This window comes from Sus scrofa, chromosome 17, assembly GCF_000003025.6.
Source record: "Sus scrofa isolate TJ Tabasco breed Duroc chromosome 17, Sscrofa11.1, whole genome shotgun sequence".
NCBI classification, from domain to species: domain Eukaryota; kingdom Metazoa; phylum Chordata; class Mammalia; order Artiodactyla; family Suidae; genus Sus; species Sus scrofa.
Genome location: NC_010459.5, coordinates 25066038 through 25079491, shown reverse-complemented (window position 1 = coordinate 25079491; position 13454 = coordinate 25066038). Strand labels below are relative to the sequence as shown.

The following is a 13454-nucleotide window of genomic DNA, read 5'->3' as shown; positions in this document are numbered from 1 at the left end:
AAAGATGCTGCATTGCCGTGAGCTGTGGTGTAGGTTGCAGACACAGCTGGGATCTGGCATTGCTGTGGCTGTGGTGTAGGCTGGCAGCTGTAGCTCCGATTGGACCCCTAGCTTGGGAATTTCCATATACCGCAGGTGCGGCCCTAAAAAGCAAAAAAAGCAAAACAAACAAACAAAAAACCAAAAATAGTATCAGAAGGGAAAGTCAAAGAGTCCTATGATAGGTCTTGATTGCAGAGGCTTAGATTTAAACCTAATATTCAGAATTTCTCTTTGGCATTTTGAGTGCACTGTAGAGAGGTTAGGATGGGTGACGGGGATGTCTTTCTGGTGTAAAATGGAAGAAAAGCAGTTGTGAAAAAGGAGATGGCAGAGAAGAGTGGAGTTGGGGGTGTGCATTGCAGGCGCCTTCTCAGGAAGATCCATTTTAGCAAAGCGCACCTGCGAAAATTAGAGAAATGGGTCTCCTTACATCTCTCTGTGTTTAATAGCTTCTGGAAGTTTCCATTCTTAGAAAACTTCCAGTTTGAAACTTCTGCTTTTGGACAGTAAATCTGATACTTTCTTTGCTCTGGTAGGCCAGAAACTTACTAACAATTCATGTATTTTCTGTCATTCTTCTGAGAATGTAGTACACAATTCTGTGGCTTTTTTTGCTTTTATGCCTAACAGTACCTTGGTAGTAACTTATTACATAGTTAAAACTTGGTATTTTTAAGAGGAGACTGGGAGTTACTGGTCAGTACTCCGTTAAGATCTGTAATTTTCTGTTGTCAGTGTCTTCAGCTGGGTTTGAGTTGGGTGGTGGTTTTCAATCATTAATAGTCTTGGAATTTTAAAAAAAACGTATAAATGATAAATTACCTTAAGATTGGATTCATTGTGATCCATATTCTTTGTTATGCATATTTAATCTTTCCAGGTGTAGTGATGGATAAAATGGGCTGGTTCACAGCAGAGGTGACATGATTTGTTTCTTATTTACTGATTTCTTTTAACATGGGAAGAGGAACCAGTGGGTTTCATAAGTTTTAGATTCTTCAGTCTCAGTCAGGTAAAGAAGAAAAAAGGTTGAAGAAGTACTCAAAGGATGCAGATTCTGGATCTTTCTCATTGTTAATTTTGTATATTTCCCCTCTTTTGTTAGATGCATTAAAAGTTTGCCTTTCATTCCTCTGTGTGTACCTTCAAATCTTATGTTTACCTTGGTTTTCAAAGTATCAATTTCTGCTTATGTCTTATTTTCTTATTCTCTTTCTTTGATATTTTAAAAACCTTTATTTTTGTGCCATTTGCAGAAAAATGAAATTATGTAAGGCTATCCATTTTCCTTTGAGTGTAAATTTGGCAGCATCTTGTATGTTTTAATATGTAATTTTAGGTTTTTGGATAGGTTTTCTAGTTATAGTTTTATTTTCTTCATTGTCTCGATAGATATTTGGAAGAAGGTTTTTAAAATTTCCCTGAGTTGGGATTTTAATTTCAGATTTTTGTTTTATTTCTACACTATCTTTTTTTCAGGGTCTATTTCTTTTTCTCTGTATTTAGGCTATGTTTAAATTAAACTCAGTGAGTTTTCTGATCTTCATGGCTTCATACTAGTGCGTTTGACAACTGCTTGCCCCTTTCCTCTCTTTATTTTGATTTACCTCTTGGATGAATGGAGGTTTCACCCATTGGATGTTCATGGCTTTTGCATGTAAATTATAGCTGGGTTGCCTGTAGGGCTCATGATGTTTTCGTTAAAGCTTAAAGCTGTGCCCTCTTTTCTTCTAAATCCTGGAATTGAGGAGAAATCTTAAGGCTATTTTTGCTTGAAGCCAACCTGCATTTAATTTTTATTTGTATTTCTTTGTGGCATTTTCTGTTTGTCTTAAAATCATATTACCCTGAGCTCTTCAGATGTTGGCCACCTCTGTCTGATTTTGTCTGGATTGATAACAAAAACAGCTTGGAATTTCCATTGTATAGATATTGCCTCTTTCTCCCCATCACTACTCTTCATTTTTATACTTATTATTCTTTTAAACTAAGCATTTGTGAGGGGAGAGGTGAGACAGGTGAATTTGACAGTTTCAGCTCTGCAGGACATAGCTGAGCACTAAAAAGGGTCAAAAGTCAACGAAAGGCTGGCAAGGATTTGGAATATGTTAGAAACTTATACTCACATGAGAGACCTCTCAGTGCATACATCTTAAGAAGGATTTTTGAGTTTCCTGGCTCAGAGGAGATTAGCAAAAAGCAAATTGGAAGTGGGGCAGGAGCTGAGAGGAGCCAACCCAGATAGCAGGGATAAATGACAACCCACTGATTTGAAAAGAGGCAGAATAATTTCAGCAAATCTAATAAGCACTTTGATGGCTTCTTGGTTTAGGATGAAAGCAGTCCCCACCTTCAGATGCTCTAACCGAAGGCACAGACTTAAGTTCTGTTGCAGTTGAGTTATCTGAGGTCACAGTGATGACTCAGAGTCCCAGGGATCAATGACAATGTACTCGAGAGCCAACAATGTGCTGTTCCTTTTAGGAAAATTTCCCTTAAATGTAGTTCCATTTTAGACAGTGGTTTAGAACTTTATGGAAGAAGGTCTAGAGTTTTAGGAAAATTCTTAGAAGAACACATGACACCCACCCCCAGCAACAGTGTTGGTTAAGTATGATGTTAGTGGATAGTTTTTTGGTTTGGGGGAGTTTTTTTGGTGTTTTTAGGGCTGCACCCATGGCATATGGAGGTTCCCAGACTAAGGGTTGAATGGGGGCTAAGCTGCTGACCTGTGCCACAGCCACAGCAATGCTGGATCCAAGCTGCACAGGTCACAGCAATGCTAGATCCTTAACCCACTGAGCAAGGCCAGGGATCAAACCTGTATCCGGATGTTACTAGTCGGGTTCCTTAACTGCTGAGCCACAACGGAAACTCCTTAGTGGATAGTTTTTGTATTTTAGTTGTTGACCTGAAACAAATAGACTGCTGGTTATTTCTCCAGCAAAAACAAGTTTATTCACCATCAACCAAGAATTGCAATTTGGGGTCTGCAACCAAGGTGAGCCTCCTGTAAGTTCCTGCCCAGCAAGGAGAGGAGAACTCTTTGCAAGAGGGGAAAAAGAAGTTGGGAAGGACTGTAGGAAAGAAGGTCCATTGGAGGAAGTGAGAGTTCCACGTAGAGTAGCTTTTCATTGACTGAACTCTTGCCAGGCTAGAAGAGGAAGTCTTGTCTTCTTGCCATTGGGTTCTGCTTTCCTAGGGCATGAGAGCTCCAGCTCCCTCTTCCGGACTCCAGCTTCTGTTTTTGTTTTTTGGTTTTTGTCTTTTTTAGGGCCGCACCCGTGGCACATGGAGGTTCCCAGGCTAGGGGTCTAATCGGAGCTATAGCCGCCGGCCACAGCCATAGCAACGCCAGATCCAAGCTGCGTCTGCAACCTACACCACAGCTCATGGCAATGCCAGATCCTTAACCCACTGAGCGAGGCCATGGATTGAACCCGCAACCTCATGGTTCCTAGTCAGATTCATTAACCCCCGAGCCATGACAGGAACTCCTAGGCTCTGTTTTAACTGAGGTTTCCCTTCATGAATTTTTACAAAGTCTGTGTCATCTCCCTACAATTGCAGGCTTCTTGAGGTCAGGCAATGCATTCCATGCTTTTCTGTACTAGTCAGGGTAGGTAGTCAATAAACGTTTGTGCGTGCTAGTCTTGGTGATGAGGAAGTGATTTTCAAAAGTCAGAAATACCTGTATGCTTGTAATTAAATTTATAGTAATTTAGTTTGGCAAGAAATCATGACTCCAGGCACTTGTTAAGAAAAACGATAATCATACAAGCATTAGAGTTGGTGAATGGGGAATTGGTGTTTGCTTAATAGAAGTACTAGAAAGACTTCTGATTTGATTCATTTTCATTGTTAAAAGAAAGCCAACTGGATATTTAGTTGTATTATATTTCATCTGGAAGTGAATGAAGATGCCTTTTAGAATAATAAAATGAATACTTTACATTCATATTGCACCTTTCTTCCAAAGAATTCAGAGCACTTTCCAGAAGTCATCTAATTAATCTCTTTGGCTTTCCTAAGGAGTGGCTGGCGGGGCATGGAGTGTTTGTGTGTTTATGTCCATTTGTATGTGAATTTCCTCTCTTCGTTTTTTTCTTCTTTTCTCCCTTCCTCTCTCTAACCCTGCCTTCCTTTCTTCACTTTTCATTCTAACTAAAATTAGGTATTTTCTGAACCTAATCATGGCTAGCACTTGGCATTTTGTCAAGCCTGATGTTTTGAACAGTTGCATACCATTTTTAGAATATTAAGCCATATTTATTCATAAAGATAGAGTTTTCTGGAAAAAAAGTACAGCATATGCTACCCATGCTCATCAGACCATTAATCAAAAATTGATATCAAGAAATGCTCTTGGAATGTGAATTTCAACAGCGGCTTCTTGTTTTGACTCTTATAATAGAATTTGATTTCTTAATAATTGCTTTTATTTTCATGCCCACCCATGGGTGAGCAATTGCCTAGGTGACAAAAGCAAGTAATTGATAGGACAAGTGAGAACTGTGAGAAGGTGAGGTTTCCTAACTTGACATTTTCTCGTCATTCAGAGCAACCATGTTAATTTTCTGTTGTCTTTGTTTCTGTGCCAGGCTTGCTCATTTGGGCAGTTGTTTATGCTGCATCTGTCATTTTCCTTAATTGATATTCATCTTTGGCAGCTGCCACTACCCCCCTGGATTGTTCTTGCAGCAGCTGCACTGGGGCAGGGAGGTGGTGCACAGCACAACTACACAGTTTTGATCTGGGTTGTGGCAGAATCTTTAATGGATTTCTTGACTGATTAAAGTAGAAGGGCTTTACAAAGCCCAAAGAAAACTCTTGCCACCCGTCACCTCCCATTTCCTGAAATACTGTTTCTGGAGTTTCCTCTTGGTTGTGCTCTACTTGTGTGATGCGGGTTAATTTCTTTCTTTTCGAGAGAATGAAAGGAATTCCCATCCATGGTTTTTACTGTGATCTTGGACCACTGATGCAGGCGTGGCTGAGCAGTGAGGCTTCCCATTGAGTTGACTGTTGTGATGCCCTGTTTCAGGTACTTGTCCATGTCAAGGGTCAGGCCTTGCTGGGGGAGGCTTTACCGTGACCCTTTATAAACATCCTGAGCTGGAAGCTGCAGGCTGTATGAAGCAAGACCTTTCAAGGCGTTGTTCATAGTCCTTTTTGTTTTCTGCCTGAGACTAGGCAGCAGTTCTGCACACCACCTGCTCAGCTGTTGAATATTGGATGACAGACCGCAGCCAGGCTTTTCATGGATGGAGCAGGTGAAGACTTCAGAAGGCAGGGAATATTCAGTCTTCCTCCCACCCTTCCCCCTTTTTAACATCTCATGGAGCAGAAATGAAGGACATGAAATCATAAGACTAACTTCTTTTGAGCAAAGGCAGCCATTGAATTTTCACTATTAGATAAACAGCACTGAGTATGATTTCTGGTCTGAGATATTTTTCAGCATTACATGTTTTCTGTCCTTTTCAGAATATTTATAATTGTCATTTGGCAACAGTGCACACATATTTAGAAATAATTAGGTTACTGGCCATTACCTGTATGCACGCGTGTGCATGTGTGAGTTGTGTCTGCCTGTCTGCCTGTCTATCTATCAAGTTAGTTTGTTTCTTCAACAAAGAAAGCCCTTGGAGTTCCTGTAATGGCTCAGTGGTTAGCAAATCAGACTAGGAACCATGAGGTTGCAGGTTCGATCCCTGGCCTCACTCAGTGGGTTAAGGATCTGGCGTTGCCCTGAGCTGTGCTGTAGGCCTCAGATGCAGCTCAGATCCCGCATTGCTATGGCTCTGGCATAGGCCGTTGGCTACAGCTCCGATTGGACCCCTAACCTGGGAACCTCCATATGCCAAAGGTGCAGTCCTAAAAGGACAAAAGACAAAAAACAAAAACAGAAACAAAGAAAGCCCTTGCAGGAATATCTCGAAAGCATAATTTGACCAAAGGTCTTCCAGAACCTGCACAAAGTAAAACGGGGTTTCTCAGTATTGTCACCAAGAGTAAGACGTTGCTGGGTTTCTAACCCAGGACCCATGTTATTTGTTGTGCTTGGACCGGCCTGTAAATGACAGCACTTGAAGAATGAGGTGAGGAGAGGCCTGGTCCTCATTTATGTTTCTGTGTCTTTTTTGATTTGTGGGTAGAATCTTTGGGCACCACCGATCTTTCCCTACCCTGAGGCTTTAGAAATAGACAGTTGTCCCCCTAAAGCTCAGAGCTGTGGCGAGGCAGGTGCCCTCATGGCTGGATGAGCCCTGGCTCTTCCACAGCATCATAGCTCACTCAAAATGGTATGCAAGTTAGGTCCCATCTTTATATTCATCACCAGGCCAGCTGTGACAAAAACCATGGGGGCAGCATCCCTGGTTCAGGAGGAGGATTGCTGTTGAGAGGTCATACTATATAGTGTTGAAAGTCATGATCTCTGAGGTCAGGTTACTTAAGGTCCAGTCTTAGTTGTTCTAGTTACTAGTTGTGTCCTTTGGGTAGGTTACTTACATTTTGGCTGTTAGGATATTAGTGATCTCTTTTAGTGCCTATCTTTTCCTTTTTGGGGGTTACACTCTGGGACTCACAGGGCCCCACCTTCCATCAGGAACATCATTAAAGAGCACACAAGGTATGTGTACTTTGGAGTAAAGGATTTGTGTATGTGTGTTATGTTTGTGTGCACACTTTAAATTGGAATAAGAAAAAAGGGAGCCTGTTTTTGGCAAGATCAGGGAAGGCCTTTTCTATTTGCATTTTCATTTCAAAGGCAGAAAAGCAGTCTACTGCAAGGACGTTAATGTCAGTTTGAATTTGAGAGTTCAGGCATCTGAGAGCTGTGTATTCCAAATTGGGTCTCCCATAGGAAATGTGAATCTTTCGTGTGTTTATCTAAGTAAAATGTGTTGAGTTGGATTCTAGATCCTTAGGAATCTTTAACTGGATTAGGTCAGACCTTTGGAATTATATTTCTGGGCTGAATCCTATTAGCTCCCAGTAGAATTGCTTCACTTGAACCGATTTTGGCCACATCCCATTAACCTGTATTGAAGGGCGTTGTAGGAAATGCAGTAGAAAGCAGGTTGCCATGTGGAATCTGGGACGTTGTTAAGGACTCTGCTTGCTTCCCTGTGAGACTCCAGGGGGGGCAGTTCTCTTGGTATCCGGAAGGGTGGGAGCTGTGCTGGGGAAGGGTTTTGTATGTAACTCAAAGACACTGAATCTCATAGCTAGACATGTCCCCTCTTTGTATTAGCTGATTTATGTAAGGTCAGGAGTTTGTCCTGCCCTAAAAGAATGTACATATAGGATGCCTATCCTCACTCCATTTTTGTTGTTGTTGTTGTTGTGGTGGTGGTGTTATTGCACCTGGGTCAGGAATCAAACCCATGCCACAGGAGCAACCCACAACCTGAGCTACTGCAGTGACAACACCAGATCCTTAACCTGCTGTGCTTCAAGAGAACTCCATGTCCTCACTCCTTCATTTAGCCTACTGCCCCCCTTTAGGTTTTTCTGAGACAAAATATTAAGAATTAAAATATTAATAAAATATAAAGAGTTAATAACTAAAGTAATACTAAATAATAATAATTAGTTTTGGCTCCTGTCTTTACTGTATGCAGACTCCTGTTGGGCACTAGAGTAGAAACAAAGACTATATGCTGTCACTTGGTGCCTTTGAACCTGTTTACCTCTTGGTTTTGACAGCAGTTGATCATTCTCCCCTCAGTCAGTAATTTCATTAGAAGCTGTGGAATATTTTCTAATGTTATCTCTTCCTCCTATCATGCCGTGTTCTTCTGTAAAACTGAGCTTTACCTTCTCACTGGAGCCTATTCAAAGCTTCAGAAAAGTCAGGATAAATGCTGACTGTTTTTCTTTGTCATATTTGTTTAAGATAAGGAGTTAGTTTCATAGCTACTTCAAATGAGGACAGATACGGGTCTTTTTTTTCTTCCTGCCTTTTTTTTTTTTTTGGATGATAATTATTACAGAATATGGGGTCTCCTCAATTCAGTGTGTTTTCTTTAGTCAACTCCAGTCATTGTTCTTTCTGATGTCAAACTCTTTGTTCAGTGAATGTTTTTCCACCTGTGGTCTACCCATCCTCATAAATCTTTGAAGGCTGCTTGCTCTCTGCCAGAACACAGTGTCCCAGGCACAGGGTGAGACCCTCCTGCCTGAGCGCGGAAATCAGCCCTTTCTTGAGGGAGCTCTGGTTCCAGCTAGTGATGAGCTGTTGGAGAAACCAACCTCTGAAAACCAGGGTGGTCCCCGCTGCTGGGGCGCTGAGGCTCCTCAACTACTTAATAATAAATACAACCTCTGTGTTTAACTTGTTTCACCTTATCATTATATGTCTTCCCCCTTAACTGAAAATCTTGATTCCTAAGACCTTGAATGAATTATTTGAGTTTTTCTATTTATTATTTATTTGATTTGAAAGCTGATTCAAAACAACATTACTAATATTATAGCTAATAATAAAATTAATGAATATTATTATTTAAAGTAAATGCGTAGGTCTTTTTCGTCTTTGAGAATGCTTTCTATTAGGAAGGGTTTGTCGCCAGAGTGCTGCACTATAGATTCACTTGAGATTAAGATTAATTGTTTTATTCTTATTATTTTAATAGTTATTTCCCCAATACAATTTTTTTTCTACTGCACAGCATGGTGACCCAGTGTACACATTCTATTTCCGCACATTATCATGCTCCATCATAAGTGACTGGACGTAGTTCCAGATGAAGATTAATTGTATTTGTGGTTATTTCATTTTGATGAATGCTCAGATTCTTTTATTTCTGTTTGTTTCAGTGTTTTAAGATTAAAAAATTAAATTACACATATCTTTGCAGGTGTGTTTTATATACATAAAATGTATTATGTATATATGTTTTATATGTGTATATATTATAATGTGTTATGTGCAAATATATATTACTTTTAAACAATTCTCTAATCTAAATTTATAAAGAGAATAGTATATATAGATAAATCTTACTTTAATCTTTGCCCCCATAGGTAACTATTTTTATTAGTTATTTATCTTTCAGCTTTTTCTTTTGGAAAATAAGAATATATGAATATGCATTGGGCTTTTGGAGAGCAAGTATGAATTTGTATTCTCCATACTTGCTGCAGAAAAGGACAATAAAATATATACATTGTTCTGCATCTTGTTTTTTATTCATTTAGCAATGTATCTTAGTTCTTAAGAGATTTTCCTCATTTTTTATTAACTGCATTTTATCATTGTGTGGATAGATAAACTGTATCACTGCAGGTGGCCCCCATAGTTCTGTACTGGAAGTTCCCATGTGGTGCAGGAGTTAAGGATCTGGCATTGCCACAGCTGTGGCACAAGTCGCAACTGTAGTATGGGTTTAATCCCTTGCCCAGGAACTTTTAGGTTGTGTGGGAGCAGTCAAAAGAAAAAAAAAAAAAAAAAGAGTTCTGGGTTACTGGGCATTTTTTCTTCAGTCTTTTGGAGTGGAAATAATATCATAGGGAATAACTGAGTTGTGTGCGTGTGTGTTGGTTGTGTGAAAAAATCATTTTGTACTTTTTCCTTCAAAATCATAGGATAGAATTCTAGAAGTGAAATTCTTAAGGTTAAATTAATCTGTAATTGGGGAAGATGTTGCTAAATTCTTTTCCATGGGGTTGTCCCATTTTTCTTTCTCTACAACTTCTCAACAGAATGAATTCAAATTGTAAAATTTTGCCAGTCTAATAGATTGAAAATAGATCATGGTACTATTTGATTTGTATTTCTCTTATGAATGAAATTAAAAGAATGTTTTATTTACGAGCCAAATAATTATCCTAATTTCGTAATTATTTTTTGTTTTCCATCCTTCATGAGTTCTGTACCTTTTCTTCTCCCCTCCTGCTGTTGTCTAGTCATATATTTGAATTGTCTGGAATGTTTTATGGCAACTTTCTAGCATTGCACCTGAATTTTTCTGGTGAGTTTTCTTCTGCTGAGAAATAATTTTTTTTTTCCCTATGGTGAATATGGCAGTTCTACTTGCTTTTTTGTTCCTATTCGGATTGTTTGTATTTTCCTAGCATCATGTTTTGGGAGGGAGTGGATTTAGAGCAGCCTTCTGGTTTTTGGCAAAACATGCTGCTACTGGAAGGGGTGATTTCTTTGCTGCAAGGCACTGATTGCATTTTTATCACTTTCCATGCCTTTTCTTTCTGCCTCCCCCAGTGCTTCCTGCTCTGCCCTGCTCTTTCTCAGACCTGCCCAGAGCAGTTCCAGGTAAGGGTGTGCCCCTTTCCTTCTGGTGAAAAATATTGTTTTGCTGTTTTTTTTTTGTTTGTTTTTTTTTTTGGATCTGCTGTTTACCATCCCATCCCTGACCCCTTCTTCCCTGTTGTATCCTCTCCCCCTGAACACAAATGTCACTTTGGTGCCATCAGTTCTGCTGGTACCCCCACATCCTCACATTATTTAAGATAGGCATCATAAAAGGCTTTGGTTATTCATCTGGTTGCTTTTCATGGTTTTTAGGAGAAGTGGGAGAAATCACTTGTGGGCAGTTCCCACACTCCTACCAGGAGCCGGATGGATCTCATGTATTCCTTATCTAATAGGTAAACATGAGCTGCTGCTGCCTTTTTTTTTTTTTTTTTTTTTTTTTAACCAGGATAACTCCAATATAAGCTTATTTTACAATTACTGAACAGGAGTTCCCGTTGTGGCCCAGTGGAAACAAATCTGACTAGGAACGGTGAGGTTGTGGATACGATCCCTGGCCTCGCTCGCTCACTGGGTTAAGGATCTGTCATTGCGGTGAGCTGTGGTGTACATTGTAGATGCAGCTCGGATCCTGCATTGCTATGGTTGTGGTGTAGGCCGGCAGATGTAGCTCCGATTCCACCCCTAGCCACCTCCATATGCTGCAGGTGCAGCCCTAAAAAGTAAAAAAACCCCAAAAAACAAAAAGCCCAAAAAAACTGAATATTAAAGCAAAGTGAAAGCAAGATCCAAATAAGATAATGTTGGTTCCCAGCTATTTCTACAGATCTTTATGGGAATATTCTATTTCTACAGAACTATGGGAAAGTTCCATGTGCACTGGGCATGCATAATCTTCGCCAGAACTGGAAGCTGGGTTGTGTGAAAATGAGACAGAGTTTGTTTAATAATTACTTCCTCTTCTAACTTCTCTTTGCCAAGTTCATAAGACAGGGATTTTAATGAACTTGACTAGAGTATTATGAGAAATAATGATTTTTTTTGACACGGTGGTAATTATTTCAATTTAATGCAAATGGCATAGCTATCCAAAGAAAGAGAAGTCTTCAAGTTTCTTTGGAGAGTGATTTTGGGTCATTTATGATTTATCAAGAATCGCCATTAGTGAAAATTTAAATACCGAGAGAAGAGCAGTTGTGTATGCTTCATAAACTTTCTGGGTGGCGAGAGGAGCTATGGTGTTTTTTCCCATTCCTCATTATTCTCTGAAATGTATTTTTATGTCTCTCAAGTCTAGCAGCATCTTGCATTTGCTGCTATAAATGTCTCCCATCAGAAGGCCAAATAAGGCAGTTACAATTATAGAAATGTTTTCCCTAAAGACACGAGCCACATGAGATGCTAATTGACTTGCTCTATTTCAGTCTTTCTCATTTGTATTTTTCTTTCTATGTGAGCTTGGAAGGCAGCTTGCAAAATATGTGCTGACAAGCCTATTTTCTAGGTAATGTGAAAAGAACATGGATATCAAGATTTTTGACTGACCCAATCCTGTCTGAGAAGATGCAGAGTGGTACAAAGTGACACTGTCACCTTCCACACTGCCCTGCACAGGATTCATCTTTCATATTACTTGTCACCGCAAACAAACTACAGTATTCTTTGGTGGAAAACAGTGAGCTGTAACCTGTTCACACTATTTGCCTGTTTCTCTCTTTCCAAAGAGAGGTGCCCTCAGGTTTTTATGGAATTGAGCCCCTGTCAGTCAGAATGTGGATCCGAAACACTATGTTTGTTTCCAGATGTCATGCATTTCTTCCCACTTAAAGCTTAGCTCAGCCCCACATCATTTGCTGAGCACATTACCCTATAAAAGGCAGTGTTAGGTGCTGGGGTTACAAACCCCAACGAGATGCTGTCCTCATTCCCAAAGACCTTGATAGCGCATGATTTTGAGACAGTCAGACAGGAACAGTAGTAATGACCATGAAGCAGGTATGACACAGGGCACTTGAGCAGAGGGACGGTCCTGCCTTGCAGATGTGTGTTTGTAGGTGTGGTCACAGAGTCCCCAAGGTCCCTTTTGGCTCTCCTGTCCTTTGCCTCACGCCAGGGAGCTTCTGCAGTAGAACTTTGCTGACCTTAGCCTGATCACACTGTTTTGCTATTTTAGCTGGAGGACACCTTGGTGTATCTTTGTGCTCTCTGTGCAGATGTGCAGTGGCAGAGCTGGGGCTTATTTGTAAAGGCATTTCCATTGTTGGAACTGTGTGTGTGTGTGTGTGTATTGGTTTCCCTCCAAGCTTTGTGTGTGTGTGTGTACACACATGCACACACGCGCGCGCACACACACACACACACACACACATATATATTTTTTTCTTTCGTTTTTGGCCGCCCTGCAGGATTGGAGTTCTCAGGCCATGGATTCCATGCTTCATATTTATTTCCTTTGTGATCTAAATTAGCAAAGGTCTATACAATAAGAAGCAGTTAAAACTCAAACACAAATGAACTTTACCATAGATTAATACGCAAGTAGGCTGGATTGCATTTAGAATTTTAAAAAGTTTGCCCTTCCTGAGCCGTGGCCTGGCCTTCCACAGGATATCAATTATGAAACTTGCTTTTCTGAAAGGTCGAAATTTGCCTGCTTTTCTTGTTCTCTTAATTATTTAAAGTTTCTCCTAGTATTTCTGTGGTTCAGTCTCGTGGTTACCCTCATTAAAGACTCTGTTTCTGGTTCACCTTCGTGTGCTGTGGTCCATTGCTCACAAAGGGACCCAGTGAATGTTTGTTGAATCAAATTATGGGAACCCAGTTCACCTCTAGCATCTATTTTTTCTGGTAATTGCCTTGCCCATCTGCCACTCATTTTACTCCTGTTGATGGAATGAGAGGTTTTACATTCCATTATTAATAATTCTATTTAATTTACTTATTTTCACACTTGATCCAGTTTTCTTTCTTTTTTTTGTCTTTTTTTTGGTATTTCTTGGGCCGCTCCCGCGGCATATGGAGTTCCCAGGCTAAGGGTCCAGTTGGAGCTGTAGCCACTGGCCTACGCCAGAGCCACAGCAACGTAGGATCCGAGCCGCATCTGCGATCTACACCACAGCTCATGGCAATGCCTGATCGTTAACCCACTGAGCAAGGGCAGGGATCGAACCTACAACCTCATGGTTCCTAGTCG

The 13454-nt window shown here is 40.3% G+C and overlaps 1 protein-coding gene across 7 annotated transcripts in view; it reads left to right on the top strand.

Moving 5' to 3' along the window:
* Nucleotides 1–13454, top strand: part of KIF16B (kinesin family member 16B) — a 306852-nt gene that overhangs the window by 109499 nt on the left and 183899 nt on the right. For 4 of the 7 annotated variants that reach the window (XM_021078043.1, XM_021078046.1, XM_021078042.1 and 1 more), the window contains one exon: nucleotides 10271–10321. The exons of the other annotated variants lie outside the window; for them this stretch is intronic. In XM_021078043.1, coding sequence (XP_020933702.1) covers nucleotides 10271–10321 — 51 coding nt within the window. The remainder of the gene's footprint in view (nucleotides 1–10270; nucleotides 10322–13454) is intronic. 7 annotated transcript variants of the gene reach the window in all.